Raw genomic sequence first — 21,955 nt, forward strand, 5'->3', positions numbered from 1 at the left:
CCATCCGGTCGATGTTGTCATTTACGTTTCGTATTGATTGTTTTATTACCCGAACCTGCCACGAACATAAACAACATCATTTCCGATAACAACTGTAACATCACACATGAACAATTTTAGATCAGGGAACAAGCCAAGGAGTTCAAAGAACAAGCCGGCGAAGAAATGAAAATTCTTGCTCCTCTGGAACAGGTTTGTAAGGAGTTCGACGTTTTTTTTACCGTTTTTAGTTTGTAGACCGACCGACACATCATAATTTGAATATGTTTCAATGCATGAAATGTGTCCACTCAAGGTCCATTCTAGCAAAGGATAAACTAATATATATTCTTTCTCGATGTTTTAGCTTACTTTACAAGCAAAAAAGGCAGCAGAGGGAGCTTCAAAGCAGGCTCTGGAAGCATCCAAGCATGCCGCTGATGCAAGTAAAAATACCTTCGACGATTTGACCTACGTAGGAAAGTCTACACTGGATGATTTGACGAAAACCGCCAAAGAAGCTGCCACCAAGAAAGGTCTACTACATCAGACCGGTCCGCAGAGCTCCCAGCACCCGCAAAACGTATTACCATCAGGAAGTGCTATTGCAACCACAAATCAGTCCCTGTTTTCGTCGATTACTAGTGACTTTAACGGAATCGCCCAGTCTACATCGAGTATGTTCTCAGATTTATTCAGCACCAAACAGAACAAGCAGGCCGGTCAACAGTCAGGACAAGCGCGTACCACAACCGGGAATCAACCAACGAATCAGAACCAATCGCAGAACAAGATCAAAGACAAACTGTCCTTCGATCCGTTTCCCGGACGAAAGGGGCTGGTAGAGCGGACTCCGCTAATCAGGCACTCAGGACCCAAGCAAACACAGGAAGAGTTACAACGATTACAGAATGCAGAACGCTCCTCGAGTAATTCGGAGAATCAGGCATTCCTGAAAGATTTGGTCAACCAAGTACTCGCAGGCGAGGGCGTTGGATGGCTAAAATTGAATCGCTTGAAGAAATTGATGGAAGATGAATCTTACCGTACGTTGGTGCTTGGCAAATTGAATAAAACGCTGGACCGAAAGATAGGGCCCGATGATCATATAGACGACGTGGTAAGTTTGTTTACAGGGAAGCTACGTGATACTGTACTTTTGAAAGCTACATGTTTGCAGTGTATTACGAAACCCGTTTATAAGGGGACGCTGAAGTGTTTGCTGGCGATCACTCACGGACTTGAGAATACCGTCTCAAATTTCGGTCTTGGCGGAATGGCATCCGTATTTCAGATGATGGAAATTGCTCACACTCACTATTGGAGTAAAGATTTGACGGATAATACGACCGATATATCCCAAAGTTTGTTCTCTAGTCGGGTATGAGTCCTATTCATGTTATTGCCTGCCTGATTTTAACTTTTTTCCCTCAAATAGTCTGTCAGCCCAATGGGAAGTCGGGAAAATCTTCGATCGCCACAAAGTCCTGCAGAACCGGCTGAGTGGAGCTCCACGGTAGGCTCCCGCAAAAACTCCTCCGTTCTGAATGAACCTGTGATATCGCGTCGACCATCCGAAAATGACAACGAGAACCAATCGACTACAGAGATATTCAAGGATATGCTGTCCCTGAAGCGCAATATTCTACTCAACAAGCTGACGTCTTTCGATTCAGAGGTGAGATAGTTTATCAGTTCCATGTGCCTTTCATTGCCTGCGTTACTTGTTGTTTGAGTTGCTACAACCAAAATTGAGCATTCCTTATTTATTAGTAGTTTGTTCAATGTCGTCACTAATATCGCCAAGCTAACTATCTCCTACTTCCGGCTAGTGTGTGATCTCCAGTTGTAAATGTGTGTTTTCTTGAATGTTTGTGTTTCTTGCTCTACAAAACCACCACCACTACTGAATGCTCCCGTATAGCCTGGTGGCGGAGTTCACGGATCATCCGGAGCACTGTCGGTAGCCAGTGATGTGCTGCCACAGCATCAGTCCGGGGGTTCGTTGATACCATCGATCTCTTGCCGATCGACTGTGTCCGATACGGAATATGAGAAAGTAAGTTTGCATTATTCCGCGTTCGTTTCTCTCGGTTCCCTCATTAGTCATTGAGCGCCGTAGCACTGGAGTAAAATGGAAGATTTATACTTATTTTTAGATTATTACTAAGCGATATAAAATTAGTGAACTAGCTTTTGTAACATAGTCTGTGTACATATATCTGTTTTTCGTGGACAAAATGGTAAATACGATCACTTTTTCATCTAGCATCCGAAGGGTTCCTCAACTTTCAAAGATGCTAAAAAGATGGCCGGAGGGCTGTTTTCGGGAAAGTCATCGTTGAGTGCAGGTTTCCGCTATACTGGTGGCAATCTGATTCCAACGTCAAACTCACCATCTCCCGATGCGCCGCGGGTGTACTTGTTCGAAGGTTTGCTTGGCCGGGAGCGATCTAACGTGTGGGATCAAATGCAGTTTTGGGAAGACGCATTCCTGGATGCAGTTAGCCAGGAACGGGACATGATCGGTATGGATCAGGGTCCCGGAGAAATGATGGAACGATATAAATCTCTCTCGGATTCCGAGCGTAAACGGTTAGAGCACGACGAGGACCGGCTACTGTCCACAATGCTGTACAACTTGACGGCCATTTTAGTCATGTTGAACTGCAACAAAGTGGAGATTAAACGGAAGATCCGACGGCTTCTAGGCAAAAGTCACATCGGGTTTATCTACGCACAGGAGGTGAATCTATTGCTGGAACAGATCAATAATCTGGTAAGTGCAGCGATATTTTTAGAAAGAGTTCATAGTTTCTAAAGAGCCAATCTCTTTGTTTCAAACAGCACGGTAATGATATCGATCTGAAACCACTTGGATCTCGCCTGTTGCACCGACAAAGTTTCACTGTTCATCAAGGGGTGGATGCAACTGGCCAGTTGCGCTTCATGGAAGTACGCGATGACGGTTTGGTTTTACGGTCGGTCAACGGAACCATTGTCGAACGTTGGTGGTTCGAGCGGTTAGTCAATATGACCTATTCGCCGAAAACACGAGTATTGTGTCTTTGGCGTAGAAATGGTGGCCAAACACAGCTGTATAAATACTACACCAGGAAGGTAATATATTCGCCTTAATTTGTTGTGGCAAATTTGATAATAAGAAATGATTTTTGTAGTGCAAGGAACTTTATACCGCTATCAAAGAGGCAATGGAACGAGGCGGTTGTACTGGTCAAGGCCCTGAACTAGGGGGTGAGTTCCCTGTGCAGGATTTGAACACAGGAGAGGGTGGACTGATGCAGATCTGTTTGGAAGGTGTAGGATTGTTGTTTGCTAACAGCAAGGTAAGATGGGCAGGATTAAATTTACTGTCTACACTTTTATTACATCTCTAAAAAGCTATAATCTTATTTTATTTATGATTCTTCTCTACATCTTCTTCGTTATCGCTATTCTTATTTTATCTTTACGTATCTCCTCAGTGGTAAATGTGTCTAGTGATACTCAGATTGACAATGATTTATCTTTGAATTTATCGGTGTCTAACAAATTTCGTGACTAGACTAAACAAGGCAGTAGGCTAACAGCATAATTTCGAAATTATTTTTTCAAGGTTTAGATAATCGTAGCGCAACAAGCACGCTAGTACCAGCGCACTATTAGCGTTATGAAAACAAGAAAACTCATAGAAAGAGAACAGCGGTGACTCCATTATGAATCTTTGAATCCAGCCAAACCGGAGCCATACAAACATTTTTCGACAATCTTATGATTAAAGCGTATGAGCCAACTGTCAAAATTAACTTTGAGGGGACTTTCCGGACAAACCGTTACTCGTCAGTGTGACGAAAGAAATTTTTTTAAAGCCACGTAAATAGAAAAAGTGAAAAAATGTTACTCGTCAATCACAGCTATTGATAGTAAACAAAAGAGAAAAGTTGAATTCTGTTAACTGTGTTCGGCCAATAACGGTTTGTAGGGAGTTTCGTCTTAAATTGAAGTTTGACAGTTGGCTTATACGCCCTAATTTATCGAGGTTAAGGTTCAACTGAGAACGCCTAAATAAGCGAAAATGAAAAAGGCAGTTTTTTCTCACATTGTTGGAAAAATCTTTATGAAAATGAATCACTGTACTCGGGGTATTGGTAGAGTATTGCTGATTCATTTTCATGAAGATTTTTCCAACGGAGCGAGAAAAAAATGCATTTTTTTGTTTTCCAAGATGGCCGATTTTCTAAGCTTTCTCAGTTGAATCTTAACGATGCTCAATCTTTGAATAAAGATTTGCCATCTCAATACGTGAACCGACGTGAACCTGGGGCGACATTATGGATCGAATCGACTTTTTCGTACAAGCTTGCGTACAATAAACCTTGCGTAATGACACCCCTGCTTGTTATTTACCATTGATCTGTCAGTGTCATTCGAATCGAGCACGATGCATTTCAAAAGCATTCAACACGAGGAAAATCTCTTCGAATCCTTCTCGAACGAGGGCCATTGACAGGTCTCGCACTCGATTGGAATTTCACTGAAAGATAAATGGTGAAAAAGATAAAGATGTCAAGTCTTTACCTAGAGATTTAGCGCCATTATTTATCGTAAAAACATTGGACATGTTGCCGTACAATGCCATTGAACACAATATTAAAAACATGTTACTCTCTTCGTTGTCTTCTTACTATTATCTTTTTATTTCTAATATAAAACTAGACAAACTTATCTGTAATTAACGCTGATTTCAGTTGAAATTCAGGTTAAAAATCAGCTGTCGATTTCGGTTCAATCAATTGTGGTATCTGAGCCAAAATTCTGACATAGTGCAGATGGATATTAAAATCAAAATCTAGCTGGTCCGGCTGGGAACACTTGCGATACCAGCTTAGTAGCAAACAGCTGTAATACAAATGAGCCGTACTGCATAGCAGCGATGACCACTTATCAAGAAGACTAGAAACTGTCCAGAGCTTTGAAACAGTAACAGCTACACCTCTTCCGGGTAAAACTGGTACTTTCTATAACGATATAATCACACATACCTACTTTTATAATCAGCTTGCTACCCTTGCACAATAGAGGCTCTGTAACCTCTGTTACTTGTTATTTGGGTGGGGTAAGGTAAGAGACGTCAGTCCTGTTAATATGTAGTCTACGATAAAAGTCAACATACGCTGTTTGAGGTTATGTGCGATGCAACGACAAATATTATCGACATATTTTTTTCTTTATTTCGTTCTATGTAACTTAATAAAAATGAATTACCCTTCCATTTAACTACCCAAACTCTTAATCTTTTGCTGGGTCATGCGACAGAAACAATTATTATATTTTCGTCTTTCAATTAGCCCTCCGCAGACCATGTGGGTTTTTTTTATCGAAGGAGATTCTTCAAAAGAGACCACTACCGACTTTCCCGTAGTACTGTCGGATTGTTACTGCAGCTCTTTCTCCAGCAAGCCTACCTACCTGAACTCCTACCTATACCTTAACCTCCTGTATCTCCGTATCCGTTCGCTGAGTGGTTTTTTTTACTACCCACTTACAGCTTGTGTTACCGGTCCACCGGCGACTACCGTTCGAAACGTTGGAACCCATCGAAACGTGAACCGATCCAGAGATACCGAAAACCTAACTCGAATCCCTTCTCAACCACCCTTACAGGATTTTTTAACCGACGTGAAACTGGTTGTTGGTGAAACTGGTGTCAACTTAGTGCTCATTTCTCTTATGCGCTTGAGCTCTGACAAAACTACTGTTACAGTCATTAACTCCCAACTGTCGTTGAGCCCATTGGCCCCCTTGCATATGCGGAGCCCTTTGGCTCCTTTACGTACGTTGAGTCAGCACGCCATCCACCCCTCGCTGCGTAACCGGTCGACCCAAGGACCATCGCCAACGTCGGAATTCGTCGAGACGGTCGTGAACTAGGCAGTCCACATACGACCGTCGCAGCGCAGGAACCCATCGGTACGTGAACAGATATGTAGGAGCCAACAAATCTGGCTCGCGTCCCTTCACGGCCACACTCGCAGAGTTTATAACCGACTGGAACTACCATATCGCCCATTACTTGGTAGTTGGTGTTGCCAGCTTGCTGTTCTATTTGCTACTTTCTCTGCAGTCCCGACCGTATTAGTGTCACTACTCCGCTGACAGCATTCCAGGTGCCCTCGTCTCGGAACATCTCTGCCATAATATTTTCTACGTTAAGCGAAGGTACCTCCCTTTGCACTGCGTAAAATCTAGGACACGCGAGGACCACATTCTCCAGTGTCACCTCGACACTCAGGACAAAAGGGTGACACAGCGTGTCCGAACCGATGTAGGTCCTGTTTAAAACAACTATGATCAGACAGGCACTGCGTCAAATACAGCCTGCTATTTATCCAGGTCGAGAGAACCAGTATGAGTATGTGAGTCCACATTCCTTTTTTCCGACGAGTCCCAATCATGCTGCCATTTGGCTGTCGAGTCTCCTCTCATAGTTTTCCGCATTGCTCTGGTCCGCTTCCGCTTTTAGCATTCGTTATTTAAGATGCTGCCGATAGGGATCATTCCAGCGATAACGCAGGCTGCTTCTGATGAGATAGTCCTGTACGCGCTCGCGAGCCGCATGGCCATGAGCCTGAACGATTCCGCTATGTCTCTTGTGCAATCCAGACCGGGTCTCCGTACCTCAGTATCGATGATTATACACTAGCCAGAAGACATCTCTTGCTACTGCTTGGCCAGAAGTTGTTCGGCATGATTCTGACTAAAGCGTTTATAGCTTTGGCCGCTTTCTCGCAGCCATAGTCACATGGGTGTTGAAGCTCAATCTATCATCTATCATTACCACCAGCTGCTTCAGTGCCCGCTTCGAGACTATGGTATGCTGTCCGGCAGTGATTTCTGCTCGCTGCAGCACCAATAGTACCTCCGTTTTGTGCTTCGCTTCCTTCAGTTTCCAATCCTGTCGATCGCCGCCATCGCCAACATTTCCACCTCTTTCGGCGTCTCTCCCAGTACCATTATTACGATGTCGTCCGCGAACCCGATGATCTCTAACACCCCTAGGCTGCGTCAGTACGCCGTTATACATCCCGTTCCAAAGCGTTGGATCCAAGTTAGAGCCTTGTGGGACTCTTGCCGTAATCCTAATCGATTTTTACCCCCCGTTTGTCTCATAGGAAATAATTCCTTAGAATTCTGCATAGCTAGCTAGGGACTCTCATTTTGTGCAGTGATTCCACAAAGCTTGCGCTATTGAACGCGTTTTGACGTCTATCGTTATCACTCCACAGTATCGATTTCCTCTTCTTTTCTGCTTGCTTGCCATACTGGCTCTCTCGATCACTGTCCGAATGGCGTCCACCGTAGACTTGCCCTTCCGAAATCCTAACTGTTTTTTCGACAACCCGCTACCGCTTTCCGTAAATGTCCGTCAGCATCTTAAGGACAATCCTCTCTAAGAGTTTCCCGAGCGTATCCAGTAGGTATATACGACGATGGGTCCTTGGGGAGGTTACCTAGTTTAAGCGATAGCACTAACTTCTGTATCTTCCATTTGTCAGAAAAGTGGCCCTCGTCTAGAAGCTTTTGATACACTTTTCTGAACATATGTCTGGATTCCATCTGGTCCGGGCGCTTTCTTCACCTATAAAACCTTTGCCAATGCGACGAGGTCCTTGTTAGAGGAGATTAATATCACTTCAGCATTGTCCTGGTCTACCTCGCCATACGGTATACTGGTCCATATCATTGGATCGTACCCGGGAAAGAGTCCTTTTAAGATAATTTTCAGTTTATCAGGGCACATTTCCAAAGGCGTCATGGGCTCTCTGATCTTTGCCCCAGGGGTTGGCGTCAGCACCCTGGGACAAATCTTTAAAGCAAATCGATTTTCTTCGTTTTATCTCACGTTTCAATGCGGCCCTTACGACACGGAACACTATATTACGCTCCTTTCTGTCCTCTTTGGTGGTAGCTCTCTTGGCGTATCTTCTGGCTCGAAGGCAGCTTGCGCATAGGGCTCTCCTCGCTCCACCATTACGTACGCGCGGTCTGTTTATTGGCTCTAGTTTTCTTGGCATTATGGTGTCGCATGATCTTGCTAGCGTTTCTGTTAATTCTTCAACATCCATATCGGAGGAGCCGCTCGATGCCTGAAGTGCTTCCACAAAGAGGTCGTTATTATATGACTTCCACTTCCGTTCGCGAGCTCTCGCCCTTTTTATTGACGCTTGGTATCTTGGACCAAAACTGCACCAGATTGTTAGGTGGTCACTATGCGCGTAGTTTTCGCCAACTCTCCAGTTCATATGTTCGATGATGAATACCCGTTCATTTCTGCAGAAAGTTGTACTGGGGCCCTCATTGCATAGCATAACATCCGGTTTGGCTAGAGCTTCCAACAGGCTATACCCTCTTGTGTTGGTATGTCTGCTTCCCCACTCCACTGCCCAAGCATCGAAATCTCCTCCAGTGACTACCGGTCTTTGTCCGACCAGCTCTTCAGTAAGCTCATCTCGAATGGAACAGCTCTACCGCCCATCTATGGGATGCATATCAGCTACAAAAATTTTGGCAATCACGAAGCCTCCGTTTGAGCCACTTTCAGTATGGGGTACTTCCCGGCACATGAATTGTTGTCATTCCTGTTCTATCTACCGCCCAGTTACCGTTGTTGATAGGGATTCGACACGGTTCCGCAATAATTGCAACATCGCATTTCGTTTCTGTTGTCGGCTGCCATAACAGTTGCAGTGCAGTGTCGCAACGATTCAAATTCAACTGGGCCACCTCCATCACTTCTGGCTCTTCATAGCCTTTTTGTGCGTTGGGCATATGAAGCCTTCCGTCATGTGGTCTGTCCAACCACATCGCATGCATGCACATTGGTTACTTCAAGCAGTCTCTTGAAAAGTGTCTCTTCTTCCCACATTTTCTGCACATATCAGATCTGTCCGGGCCTTTGCAATTTTTCACCTAGTGACTAAAGCATCTCTCCATTTGTTTGGAAACTCTAGGAACATCCTTCAATGAATTCACTGACCACCAAACTTGATTCGGCCTTCTCCAACAGTTTAGTAGCTACGTGGAAAGCCCTATCGACACCGTCTGCGTACCGCCATACGCCTTCCTCATCCAGATTACCATTGGTGGACGTCCCAGTTCACATTGTTTTCTTCAGCGCACTTCTCAGCTCAGATCTCCTGTTGTTATCTCGTCCAGGTTCATCCACTCAATCACTGTCTCGTGGGCCAAGGCCCTTACGGTTGCCTCCTCGCCTAGCGACTTTTCAATGAGTGCCTTGAAGGCTACGCTCTTGATCGTCGGGTCATCCTTCAGTTGGAACCACGTGGGTTTATAGGTTGTAGGCTAGCTAGGATCTGTCCTAGTTTGCTGAGTATTATTCTTGTGATCTTTGTATCGACGATCAATCTTTGGAATTTCTGGCAAACAAGGTTTATAAACTGGCTTCCCAAAAGTCACGGCGGAAGTCTATTAACCTAAATCGGTTAAAGTCGTATTTGAATGTCAATATATCATGAAGGTGTTATTGTTATGTTATCTCAATATCCTCTCGGGGTGTTGATATATTCGCTCATCGAGAAGTATCTTTTATTCCCTTAGGAGTGAAGAATACTTCCTTATTGTCTATGTTCACTGCGTCGTTATTATTCCTATCTCTAACCTTACCACATCCCAAATCCTTCCCATCAGGAAAATATTGAGAAGTCATTGATTTCATGGATGCTGAAATTGCTGCCGAGTAAGACTGTTCATAAAAGTTCATTCATTGTGCAATTTTAATATTTTTTATACTGTTCAGTAAACATCGTAATTCCCTGAAATGCAAATTGTAATATTTGTCAATTTTTCTTATATTATATCAGATCGAAGATCGCTTGCGAAATCATTTATCCATTGGCAAACTTCGTTACTTCCTCCCGAACATCAAACTTGAACTAAGCGGTGAAGGACAGTAACACCGGAAGCTGCCGGAAGTTCTTCTGCACTTTGCACGTATGCAGTTCTTCCCAGTCCTTGGCTCTATGAACGAAAGACCTAGACAGATTCAACTTTTTAGCCACATTCCTGACTGCAGCATAGGGATTCCGCTTAAACGCTTTCACTACACACTCGTAATCCTGATCACTAATAGAACACCCACAATGGCCGCATTTCTCCTTCCGTTCGATGCTCAAAGTTTGATAGCAACGTTTAATCACACGACTCACCGTTGACTGCTCGATTCCGAGTTGTTTGCCGATGTCCCGATGAGAGAGTTAAGAGAGTCCTCTTAAATAATTGTGCAAAAAGTACCTAATGTTTGATTTTTTTAAGAAGTAAAATGACATAGACATGTGCGTTATTTTGCAAAATGTTTATTATGATTATATCTATAAAATCTAAATTTTCAAATGTAAAGTATCAAAAATGGTAGCCCTAGCAAAAAGTTTTTTGAAAACCGACCTTATCTGCGGGCAAGATACAGGTCGCAGTTTGTCGTCCACAAGAAAACAGAAAACCAAAACGATCTTGAAGCTTATGTTCCATCGAGGCGCTCCAATCTAAAAACATGAAAACATTCGTTATAGAAACAAAATGGCGGCCACTTGAAAATGAAGTATCGTTTTTTCGCATGATTTTTTCACTTTGGCCGCCTGTATAAAATCGTTAATTGTCAAAATATTGCGATTTTGTAGGTTACAGCGCCGGAGAATGTAATCTTCTTTTAGGCGATCAAAACGTGAAGTTGATTGGTTGAATGGTTCAAAAACGAGAATGCCCTCAGATTCGAAAAATCTTGTTTCGAGAAAACACGTGTCAAAGTTTAAAAACAGTTTTTCGTGTACAATTTAAGTTACTCGATCTGTTTGTCTAAGAATAAGTGAAATTACAGGTTTCTAAGATCACTAAACACGAATTTGAGGTCAAATTTGACAAATTCAAAATGGTGGACTAAAAAAGTGAAATGACATCAATGATATGTATAAGGACATTACTAAATTTGTTGGTTAGGCCATACCGGAAACTTGTAAACACACCTGCCACCTATAGCATTAATGTGGACTACCAGAGTTAACTTCGGTCGGTATAGTAACTTGTTTTAGATCGCGCGGCGACCTTGTTTCTGAGCGTTCGTCAACGCTCAGGACATAGGTCCGTTGTAAGCCGTAAAGCGACGAAAATAACTTACGGATCAAAAAAAACCTTCTACCAACATAGTCTATACACTTTCAGCCTTCGATTTATAAAATAAAGAAAATCGATTCTTTGATAAAGTTTTAGAAGAGGTGCTTGCGCAAAATCAGTTCGCTGCGTTGCTTTTCGGGTAACGCCATTTTGTACAGTTTTCGAAAAACTCTCAACGATAAAAATACAGTGTAAACAATACACTCTAAACTACTTCATATTCAAATTTTCGAGAGAAAATACACAGTGGGTTACCTATCCTATCAGAAAAATCTCTACAAAGTGGCGAATGTCGAAATCCTTCTCGAGATATAGCGAAAAACGAGATGAGAAATTGTGAGTGTTTTTTAGTTCAAATCACTGCATATTGAGATTGGCTCAAGTTATATTGATTGAAGCTCTGTTGTTTTTCTGTGTAAAGTAACGAAAAATTGCATTTTTTTCTAAATTCCTTGACCAATTTCCTTCAAAATACATCTCACCGATTGTTTCAAGAAATTACGCCGAAGATATGAAAAAAGTTTATAATTGATGCATTATTTGTATGGAATATTTTCCATGCACGATTATGACACGCCGTCATCAATACACACTTATTACATGAGTGAGTGCGAGTTTCGTTTACATTTATTGCAAAAACTCTCAATATAGTCAAGCGATCTTCGCAATAATTAAGAGATTAATACAGAATAGAAGCATCAATTGTCTTTTCTAAGCTATTTCTACCATTATGTCAGTTTCAAGCTATCTGAAATCAAACTTTAAAAATCGGAATGAGCTAAATGTCATAGGAAAGCACAGTCACGATACGTTCAATAGGCATTTTCCGTGTATTTCAGCCTCCCTTTTAAGGCTTTCAGCCTTATTAAACAAATTAAAAAAATATGCGAAAGATCTTACTTTTATTTCTCCATATTGAAGAAAATACGAGAAAGGTTCGCTAAAAGCATTAAATAGATTACTTTTTTAGGTGTTGTTCCTCAAAACATTACTTTAACATCGATTGTCTCAGCTGTTTGCATTCGATAATTAGACTAGTCGATGTTTTGTTGCATATCAACATCAAACCTCCTCAATAAATAGATGTAATAACAAAAATAGAGCATATACTAAACTAGTTTAGGGACACAAGCTCGTACTTTACTACTTTCATAATCAACAGGAAAACGTTCTTAGTATTTCAAAAAAAGCATTTATAAGCACTGTGTTGTTTTTTTCAATTCTTTTATATTTGATATCGATTTAGTTTTTTTTATTCTAATTTTGTTTGTAATTTTAAAACATATTTAGAAAATCCGATTTCCAGCAACAATGAATCGTTCTTGTCCCGAAGGACAATGCAGATTAATTCAAAAGACCTGGTCGGGTCTAGATAGTGAAACAAATGAACTTTTGAGATGGTCCTGGAGCGTATCCTTTTCAGTTTCGCTTTCCAATTTAAGTTTGCCTCGTTTTAGTTGCGTTCTCAACTCGTTCCCTGAGCGAAATAAAATGTATCTTTTATCTGTTCATTGTTTTCTTTGTTTCCAATTGTATCAACCCGATACAAAGCAGTAAACTTTCTCTACGCCGAATTATGAAGACGACCCAAGAGATACTAATCATGTTTTTATTTTTCTACTTCTCTTTTATTCCATCTGTTTACTGTCGAATAAATGAAAACAATGCCATCTATTGTCGCAAAACTAAACTGAAACGTCAATCTTGCGGCTAACGAAACGCTATACGCTTCCAAACTTGGCTTGTATTGATTACACAAAAACAAAATGGCACACAAATATCTCGTCATTTGAAAAATTTGCTTTATTGCGGATGAAAGGACTTCGAGGTACAGTTTAATTGATTTTTCCCACTAGTTATTTTAAGCCAAAAATCTGTAACCTTCAAACCACACCACACATCTACACTAAAAAAAACTGTTGAACCCGATGCAAATAAACGTTGCAAATCAATATCTTTAGCGTAATGATTGTTGCAAAATTTTTGTGTATCAGATCGAAGCTTTTTTTATTTGTTGTTTTTTTTTGTTCTGGAGGTTCACTCTTAGATTGAGATCCACACATTCGAATCTATAGATCATATGTTTTCAATTTGTTGGTTATTTCTGTAAAATGACAGTGGTAGACAGTGAAACCTTAGTTTAAAGTTTTTAGTCTTTATTTATACACCGAATTATCGTAGCTGTTTGTAGATGACTAGCGATTCTGATTTTTCCCCGTAGATTTTTATCTTGTTGCGTTTGGTGATCCCTTTTTAGATCTATCCCCCGTACCTAAAGCTAGATGTTGATTTTTCAGTTGAACTGTATAAAACAAAACTATCGAGTCGAAATGCAAACTACGTATAAATAGATTGGTTTTCCTTTGTAGTGATGCAGGCTTCTCCGGACTGTTACACCTTATGGTTTTATAATTTCGTTGGTTTTCTTTGTTGTACATAACCTAGTGCGTCTCTTGTAATTAGAAATTGAATGCTCTCAGTGACACAATTAGAACAACGTAGGCGGTAGTTTTAACATGGCAGCACATTATCACTAGTTCGCTAGACTGCGACATGACGTAGCGGCGTACGGGGTTTGTTGGCAACATTTGTTTCACTCTGGTTTCGTTTTGCATGGATAAAATTTCCTCTGTTCTAAATTTCGGTCGAGTTGCTGCGATGGACGCAACTGATCGTAGGATTGAAACACCGATGGGTTATCTAAGTTGGCGTCTCTACGCAAACCCCAAAGCCAGTGTATATTAAATTTCGTTATAAAAAATCAACAGTGCCCTACCGAGTTAGACCCGGTAAATCTACGTTAAGCTTACAGGTCCAAGGTGAGTCATACACAGGACTGATTGGCGACCCGAATAGAAATGTACAGTGACAAAGCAGTAGTCTTTACTGGGACAGTGTAGTAGTTTTACAACAATTTACAGTAATGAACAAAATTTAACGTATCTACAATAACTTTTAATATAAAGTGGACTATATTAGTGAAAAGGGGAAGTGGATATGTATCGGACCACTAAAAACTAGAATTATTTCTTACGATCCTCAGAAACAGTGATATTTGGTGTTATTTTACTGTAATTGTTACAGTAAGTTATATTGGCTACTAGAAGTACTGTGCATCAAACAATATAGAAACAGTAATTTCCATAATAATTCGTTGTTCTATGATAGTTTGCAGGGAAAATTTTATTGTTAATTTCTATTTAGAAACACTTCGAGTCCGAGACAATGAGTTTATTTTGCAGGTGAGGTACGTCCATTTCTTCAGTAACTAAGTTTACACACCAAACATATCTCGACAAAAATATGCTTACGGCGTAAAAGTCAACTGTCAAAATTCACTTTGCATGAAAGTTCCGGACAAACGGTCACTCGCCAATCACAGACGTTGATAGTAAACAAAAGAGAAAAGTTTGCTCTTGTATTTAGTGCGGTAAACGGTGTTCGGCCAGTCACGGTTTGACCGGAATTTCCCTTTAAAGAGAATTTTGACAGTTGGCTTTAACTCCGTAATCATATGTTTGTCGAGATATGGGGCCCTATTCTCACAGTCACGTCACCTAGTGACTAGAACAAAATTTACTCTAGTCACTAGGTGACGTGACTGTGAGAATAGGGCCCATGATATTTATTGGAGACGTAATCTCAAACATGTTGAAGTTCAATGGAATTCATGAAATAACAAATGATTAGCGCTTTTCATTAAATTTTCCATGAATGGTAATATAATACCGTAAGTATATTTCGTGAAATTACATTTGTTGGCAAAATAAAAATACGTCAGTATGTAGTACAACTATTCCATATCAACATTAGAATAGGGCTAATAAGATTTGCAAACAAACTTTTGTTTTGCTGATTTCTCTTAATTTGTTATATTTTCAACCCAGAAGATATTTGAAATTGATTCTACCAAGGGTAAAGATGTTGATTCATGTGTATCTCTCATGAAATTCGACTCGACAGCGCAGTAATGAGCGAAATAAGTTTGTTTATAAAAATCTCATTAGCCCTTTTGAAGAATTGATATAGTATTGAAATTAGCCATGCTAAAGTAAACAACACAATCTGTTATCAAGCTCGTATATGTTTCAAACAAACTAAATTTAGCGTTACACAATCAAAATCCGGTCTTTCTCACCTGGCAAATTAAGCTCATTGATCGCGAGTTGCTCTTATTAGGCTCGTCATTTCCAAACAAACGGTTCAGTATGCCAGTACCTGAATGGACAGATTAGTAATTCCTACTCCAGAGGAAAAAAGCAACAACATAGTTTCGATAACATTTACACATCGTGGAGATTCGAGACATTGATTGAAACGACTCAATTTCCCTTCAGTAATTCATCTTCAACAATATTTTTCCACTCGGTCTTTCCGAATATACTAACACCATCAAGGATACTGGCTTCTTTGGAATACTAATGGATTATCCTAAAATACACTCTCGTGGAAACAGTCCAAAGCAACGCACTCATGCCATAAGCCGTCTCATGCTGCTCCACTACTTTCCACACCATGAGCGTCCATTGTTCTGTCCTGTTACAACTTCATTCAGCATTCTCTGTAGCACTCACGAGTCAGCATCAATAAAGTTAATTTCCTTCTCGTTTTCGTTTTCCAACTGAAAACCTTTACCAATATTTGAGTTATTTTCTTTTTGTTTAGAGACCATCTCACAAGTACTTGTTTTGTATTGCTAATTTGATCAAGTTTCAATTCAATGAGTACACTATAATCCATGATCGATATGGGAATACGATTTCCAGGATACATTAAAAGATAGTTTTCCAATCGAGTATTTTGTAAAGCTATTCTCCACACTCATGCCTTGCCGAATGTACAAAACAGGTTTCTACAATACATGAACAACGCTGCATAATACACTGAACTTGCATCTAGCTTTAAGCGTAACATGCTTGATTTAACGACGTACTATTTATTTGAATTTTTAGTGTTCACTAATTGCTTTATTTGCCCAGCTTGTGTTTTTCTTTTGATTTTATTTCTTCCAGTCGATTTATTTACTAGGGGACAAACGTCCCTAGATGCTTCCTTTTGCTTGAGCTTTATCTGTAGCAGCGTAGAAGTGCATTTTTTAAGTTTCTGCATTTAAGGCAACGCCGAATACTTTAATGCGTAGATAATAGAAAAATCAAAAAAGGTACTTTTCGAAAGTTTTTGTTAATTTAGAACTTGTCGAGCACAAATATCACATAGAACCCTATAATAAAGCTTCTATCAAAATGCGCAGACTGTATGATACTACTTACCTGAAATGACAGAGCACATTGATAAAGCCGCTATCCAAACAAAATATGTATTCACAAACCAAACCCTAAATGCCCAAAAACAAACACACAAACCCTAGTTTTCGTTTTTCGGATGTAATTAGTAGGTACACGAACACAACATGGTGGAATAATGATTATTCTTTTCGTTTCAATTTCTGTCTACTCATTGCTAATCACAGTTTTTCATCCGTCTGGAGCATATTAAGAAGTGTTTTACTCAAAAGGGTGGAGTCTTCATACTGGAAGAGTACAGTAAGTATTCAATCACACGCAAGCAGGCAAAGGTACCGTTAGTCGTACAGTGATCTGAGTGTAAAACGTTCTGAAATTCAGGCGAAATCGCCTTACAGTCGCAGGCAGTCGCCTGAATGTAGAAAATCACGCGACTGCTGGGGGGGTTTACCTCTCGGAGCACTTATTGGGTTTGTTTGAGTACCAGGAGAAACAGTGAAGGAAATCATTCCTGTATTCTCTTCTTCTCTTTTTTCTTCTTCTTGTAGCAAACTGGAGTAAAAAGGAGCAAGTATTTTTTGCTCCTGTTTGCTGTGGAGCAACTTCCGTGTACTGAAAAAACCCTCACGAAGCCGCGTCATTATCTACATTGAGGCTACCGCTTAATGCTCTAAGACAATTTCGACTGAATTTCAAAACGTTGTGCACTAAGGGCCGATTTCTTCACCCTCGCTTAACTTTTAAACCTAGGTTCACCAGTACGTTTAAACCTGGCTTAAGCGTTAAGCGAGAGTGAAGAAATCGACCCTAAGTTCATTATACGACTTCCGGAGACTTAAATATGTTGATGGTCATACCTTTGTAAAACTAACACATTTGTTTGTATTCCAGATCCAAAGACGCGTCAACTGATCCAGAGGAAATTTATGTCGAATCTGGTAACTATCTGCTAATTTGTAGTTTCTAATTGATTTTTTGTTATCGACGTTGCAATCAAAATTTGTTTAGTGGCGTGTTTAAATTTTAGAATGATTCGTCGCATGTTTCCGTATCTGCAATGTATTAATCTTTTTTTCTATACTTTATAATTAAATGGTTGCCTTCATTACTTCGTACCCCAACAATGTTCATTTGACACGGCTCGATGCGTGAGCTTACCAGAGCCGTGTGTCTTTTATATGTTTACAACAAATTAATAATAACACAGAACATTCAAATAACGCCAATTGAATTTTTCGTACTAATCTTGCCTATGAGAGCGGAGATTCTTTTCCATCTTAGTAGAACATGTTCTGAATTGCCAGATAATGCACCATTCATAAATTACGTAACGCGAAAATTGCCCAAAATTCACTCCCCCCTCCCCCCATGTAACAAATTTTTTGTTTAGTAAAAACATGTTACGTAACGATCTAGCTTACTCGCCCTACCCCATATGCAACAACATGTCACAGCTTCTCGTACCCCCTCCCACTCTAAACGCGTTACGTAATTTATGAATGGTCCCTAAAGCCTGATGGTCATTCGCTCCAGATGCGGGCTGTTTAATCATCTATGAAAGCTGTCCTTCAATGTCAGCTTCTTTCTCCGAACAGCCTAAATAAGCCGTGTAGTGGCGGTAGTGGTTGTTACAACCGGCTAAGAATGACACAACGAACCACTTGTTTCGGTAGAAAAAAAAACCACCAAACAGGAAACCCCAATTCCATACAAGCGACAAGCGAGCCGTGCTATTGTTAAATTTTCCGAGGGGACTTAAAATATTGTCTAGCCACGAAGCCTAGGAAGAGCCGAATGAACTCCTCGCTCTACGCACCGAAATGTTTTCGCCGATGATCGGCATTATTTTGACGGCTGGAGATTTGCTGAAAAATTTGGCTGATAGTAGTTCAGTGAAGTTCCTGTCCCCATGTCGTAGGAGGCGATTACACCCTAAGTCAAGGTGTAGTTCCGTGCCGAGGACTCGATGCCAGTGCATTTTGGGTTTTTTCCTTACTGTGTTTTGCGAATCTCTGACACTGTGAACCGTTATTTTCTTCGCAAATCGTGGGTATGAAATGATCGTTTCCCATTTAAACCTGATATAATTCGCTGCACGCGTTAACTTCCCAACTTTGTTGGTGTCCTCTAGTTGTTGTGTAATATATGTTGGGAATGAAATGTACAGTTTCCTAATCAATAATAGTTAGAATAGCACAAATCAATATCCAGCATAAACGTACAGCCACTGTGAATCTATCTAGACTTATGCAGGAAGGCGAAGCTTCAATAGCATTGGTTCTAGAACCATACTTCCATGAAGGAAACTTCTATATGGAAAGGTTACTTAACACTGCCTTCATTACTTACAAGAAGACTAACCCACGTGAAATGCCTCGTGCTTGCATTCTTGCATATAAGACTATTGACGCGTATCTCATACCGGAGCTCACAACTCGCGATATCTATGCAGTCACAGTTACTTTGACTGTCAGTAACATAGACCAAAATTAGAGGCTTGTGTACAAGACACGACCACCGACATTGAAAATGCGACATGACTAGCGAACACCATGTGCACCATCATCGCGTCAATATAGCATTATTTGCCAGGGCATACACGCATTACGTTTACTTTTAATGTTATTGTTCACTGGTAAAGGTACAGAATTGATTATTAACAAGCACAAATTTAAGACAAGCTAATAAAAGGGATTTTTGCATCATGCGTGAATATTCGTTTATATTATGATTCACTGGTAAAGGTACAGAATTAACAAGCGCAAACTTAATTCAAATTAATAAAAGGAATTTTCTAATTGATATCCTTTTGCATTATGTATTCGTCCTAATAAGGACGTTTTGCAGATAAGTATGTTTTGTGATACGAGACGAGAAACCTTTGAAACGATTCGAACCTTGCCGGCGATTTCTCCTTTCGCAGATCATGTCTAATAAGCACTTTGTGAAACAAGGTGATCTCTTTTTGGTGTAGATAGAAAACCATCCTTTTGTACGACAAACCTAGAACAGGATCCACCAGCTCTGTCCCCAGTTTTTGAATCAATCCTGAACCACACTTTCTATCAGTCTCGAGCTGGTTCAGGATTGATTCAAAAACTGGGGACAGAGCTGGCGGATCCTGTTCTAGGTTTGTCGTACAAAAGGATGGTTCTCTATCCATCAGCAAACATTTGGCTTGAAAACTAAATTTACTAAAGCACTGCTGGGAAGTGTTGTCAGATATTGTAATATTAAACATAAAATGACGATTTTTACTGTGCTGTTTTTTGTGTTCTTGAGATCTCTTTTCATAACATCCATCTGTAGCCATACCGGAAACGCAATAAGCGGAAGCTTTTTGAAAGATATGATCAGTTCCGTTATTATGCGCGTAGAAACGATTGGGCTGAAAGTGCGTTTCTGCACTTTAGATTCTGTTGGATTGGAGAATGAAAGGTTCTGATGGAAAGACTTTGGTGTACATTTTTCAACGGAAATGATACTTGGATGAAGCTAAATCTGTATAAGGACATTTACAGATTTGTGTCAGATATGGCTATCGTGTCATGGAATATTCATTGTCTAGTATTTTTAGATGAAGTTTCATTTGGCAACCGTGGAATGCTTCGCAATAAAGTTTATACACCTGTTGGAGAGAAGCTGATATATTGAGGTGAATTCGTTCGTAGACCTCGATGGCCATTGCTAAGTTTGTGAGGATATAATGAAATGCTGGAAACACATTCGACAGAAGGAAAATTAACCAGGGAAAAATATTTTAGCTCTGTTTGCATATTTGCAACCGCTGAACTAGTGCAGCGAAATCCTGGAAAATACTCCGTCTGGATCCTAGATGGAGCACATATCCTTTGCCACAAATCGATAGTCGAATATCTCCAATCGTTGGGAATCGGTGGTATTCTTATCTGCGTATGCCCCATTTTATAGTCCGATCGAATTCCTATTCGGGTATTTGAAAAAATATTTGAAACGTGTTTACGTTGAAAACAATCGAGATAACCTAACTGCAGTGATTGCAGCAGCCCTTCAGCATTTCAAAACTATAATTGCTCTAAAATCTGTGCTAAGTGTGGATACTTGTAGGGAGGACAATTTGATCCAAGCTGGGGTCTTGATCAGGACATGAAACGATTTGGTTTTAAGGTATGAGTAATGATCACAAAATAAAAATAAAACTGTGATGTATTTTAATTCAATGGTTTCTGATAGACTTTAATTCAATGTATTTTATCAGTGTTGTTAAATAAAAACAAGCCCAGTAATTTCGGCCCAATTTAGAAACTCATTGGATATTCCGTTAAAAACCATCCATAGCTAAAACTCGTCGTGGTCCACATCTAAGCAGTCGGTGGCAATACGAGCCAATTCAACGGAGAATTTGGTTTCTTTCGCTGCTACAGAGCTCTTCATGGCTTACAGCATCTCATAATGCTCCTTCTGCTTTGTCTTCAGCATCAAAATCCGTTCCCCTATTATTTTAGCAACGCTAGCAATTTGTTGATGCTCATTTTTCAGTTCTCGAAGAAGGTTACGATATGCACCGTTTACTGTGTGAGCTACCTGCAAGACCAAGCCTTGCCTTCTCCAAAAGTGTGTCACTATGGACAGGAACACAGCTAAAGAGATTTTTAAGGTGCTCTGGTGGTGCTTGATTTTTCAAATAGTCGCGTTGATCGAAAAGGCTTGCACGAAATCCAACTCTCCCAGCATCCCCATTTACATTGTCTCCAGAAAGGTATCTTGCATGCGAGTTTGTGAGCTCCTCTTTAAGTTGATTGATTGATGCAACAGATTCAGCTCCTGATCGACCTTTCTCAAGAGGGCGGATGAGCTGATTTTTGACTAGATGCCATCGTTCTAGTATGCTTTCGGAGTATTTATACACGATAACTGATATATCTGGAGATAACCATTTGATTAGATTGCTGCTGTCAACTTTTTATGGCGAAATATTTCCTTTGCTTGGAAAACCAAGAATATGTCACACTCCTCAAAACAAGGCATTCTGTACTTCCATGACACTTCAGATCGTGAGTCGGTTGATTCAGTGAAACAAACAGCGCGGTGTGTGAACTTGGAGCAACAATCCCAAATCTTTGAAACAATTTCACTCACTGAATCTCCATCAACGTTTATAGCTCCACACTTCTCGTCGGATTTCTAGTTTTTGAATTTCTTTAGAAAAATGTCAGCATGGAACTTGTAGTGTTTACCGTTGCTTTTTGCAGAAACATTCTGCATTCCAGCGCGGAAACTTCGGTTTCGTTTCACCTACAAAACAAATGACTTCGTAAACTTTGATAAACAACAAAAATCTCACTTACCCTTTTTAGTGACATAGCAGCTTTGCACGTTGATGATTCACAATCGACATCCACCTGATCGTAAATTTTATCGAGGGATTCAACATCATAGTTAGCATAATTTATTAGCCCATTATTGTCGTCTTCGAGATATTCTTCAAAACCATCTTCTGGGATTCCCGGCGAATCCATTCTGGCCAATGAAACCTTCGCAACGACCAAACTTTGCGAATTGAAAATATA

At 40.4% G+C, this 21,955-nt stretch overlaps 1 protein-coding gene across 5 annotated transcripts in view; it reads left to right on the plus strand.

The window, feature by feature from the left end:
* LOC131678967 (MAP kinase-activating death domain protein) overlaps positions 1-21,955 on the plus strand; it is a 67,022-nt gene that overhangs the window by 39,022 nt on the left and 6,045 nt on the right. For 3 of the 5 annotated variants that reach the window (XM_058959439.1, XM_058959460.1, XM_058959450.1), the window contains 11 exons: positions 121-192; positions 347-1,099; positions 1,160-1,360; positions 1,418-1,657; positions 1,904-2,038; positions 2,249-2,758; positions 2,827-3,099; positions 3,159-3,326; positions 12,983-12,991; positions 16,634-16,706; positions 17,298-17,344. In XM_058959439.1, coding sequence (XP_058815422.1) covers positions 121-192; positions 347-1,099; positions 1,160-1,360; positions 1,418-1,657; positions 1,904-2,038; positions 2,249-2,758; positions 2,827-3,099; positions 3,159-3,326; positions 12,983-12,991; positions 16,634-16,706; positions 17,298-17,344 — 2,481 coding nt within the window. The remainder of the gene's footprint in view (positions 1-120; positions 193-346; positions 1,100-1,159; positions 1,361-1,417; positions 1,658-1,903; positions 2,039-2,248; positions 2,759-2,826; positions 3,100-3,158; positions 3,327-12,982; positions 12,992-16,633; positions 16,707-17,297; positions 17,345-21,955) is intronic. The other 2 variants (XM_058959476.1, XM_058959467.1) reach the window with 2 other exon arrangements.

Source organism: Topomyia yanbarensis, chromosome 1 (assembly GCF_030247195.1).
Source record: "Topomyia yanbarensis strain Yona2022 chromosome 1, ASM3024719v1, whole genome shotgun sequence".
Taxonomy (NCBI): domain Eukaryota; kingdom Metazoa; phylum Arthropoda; class Insecta; order Diptera; family Culicidae; genus Topomyia; species Topomyia yanbarensis.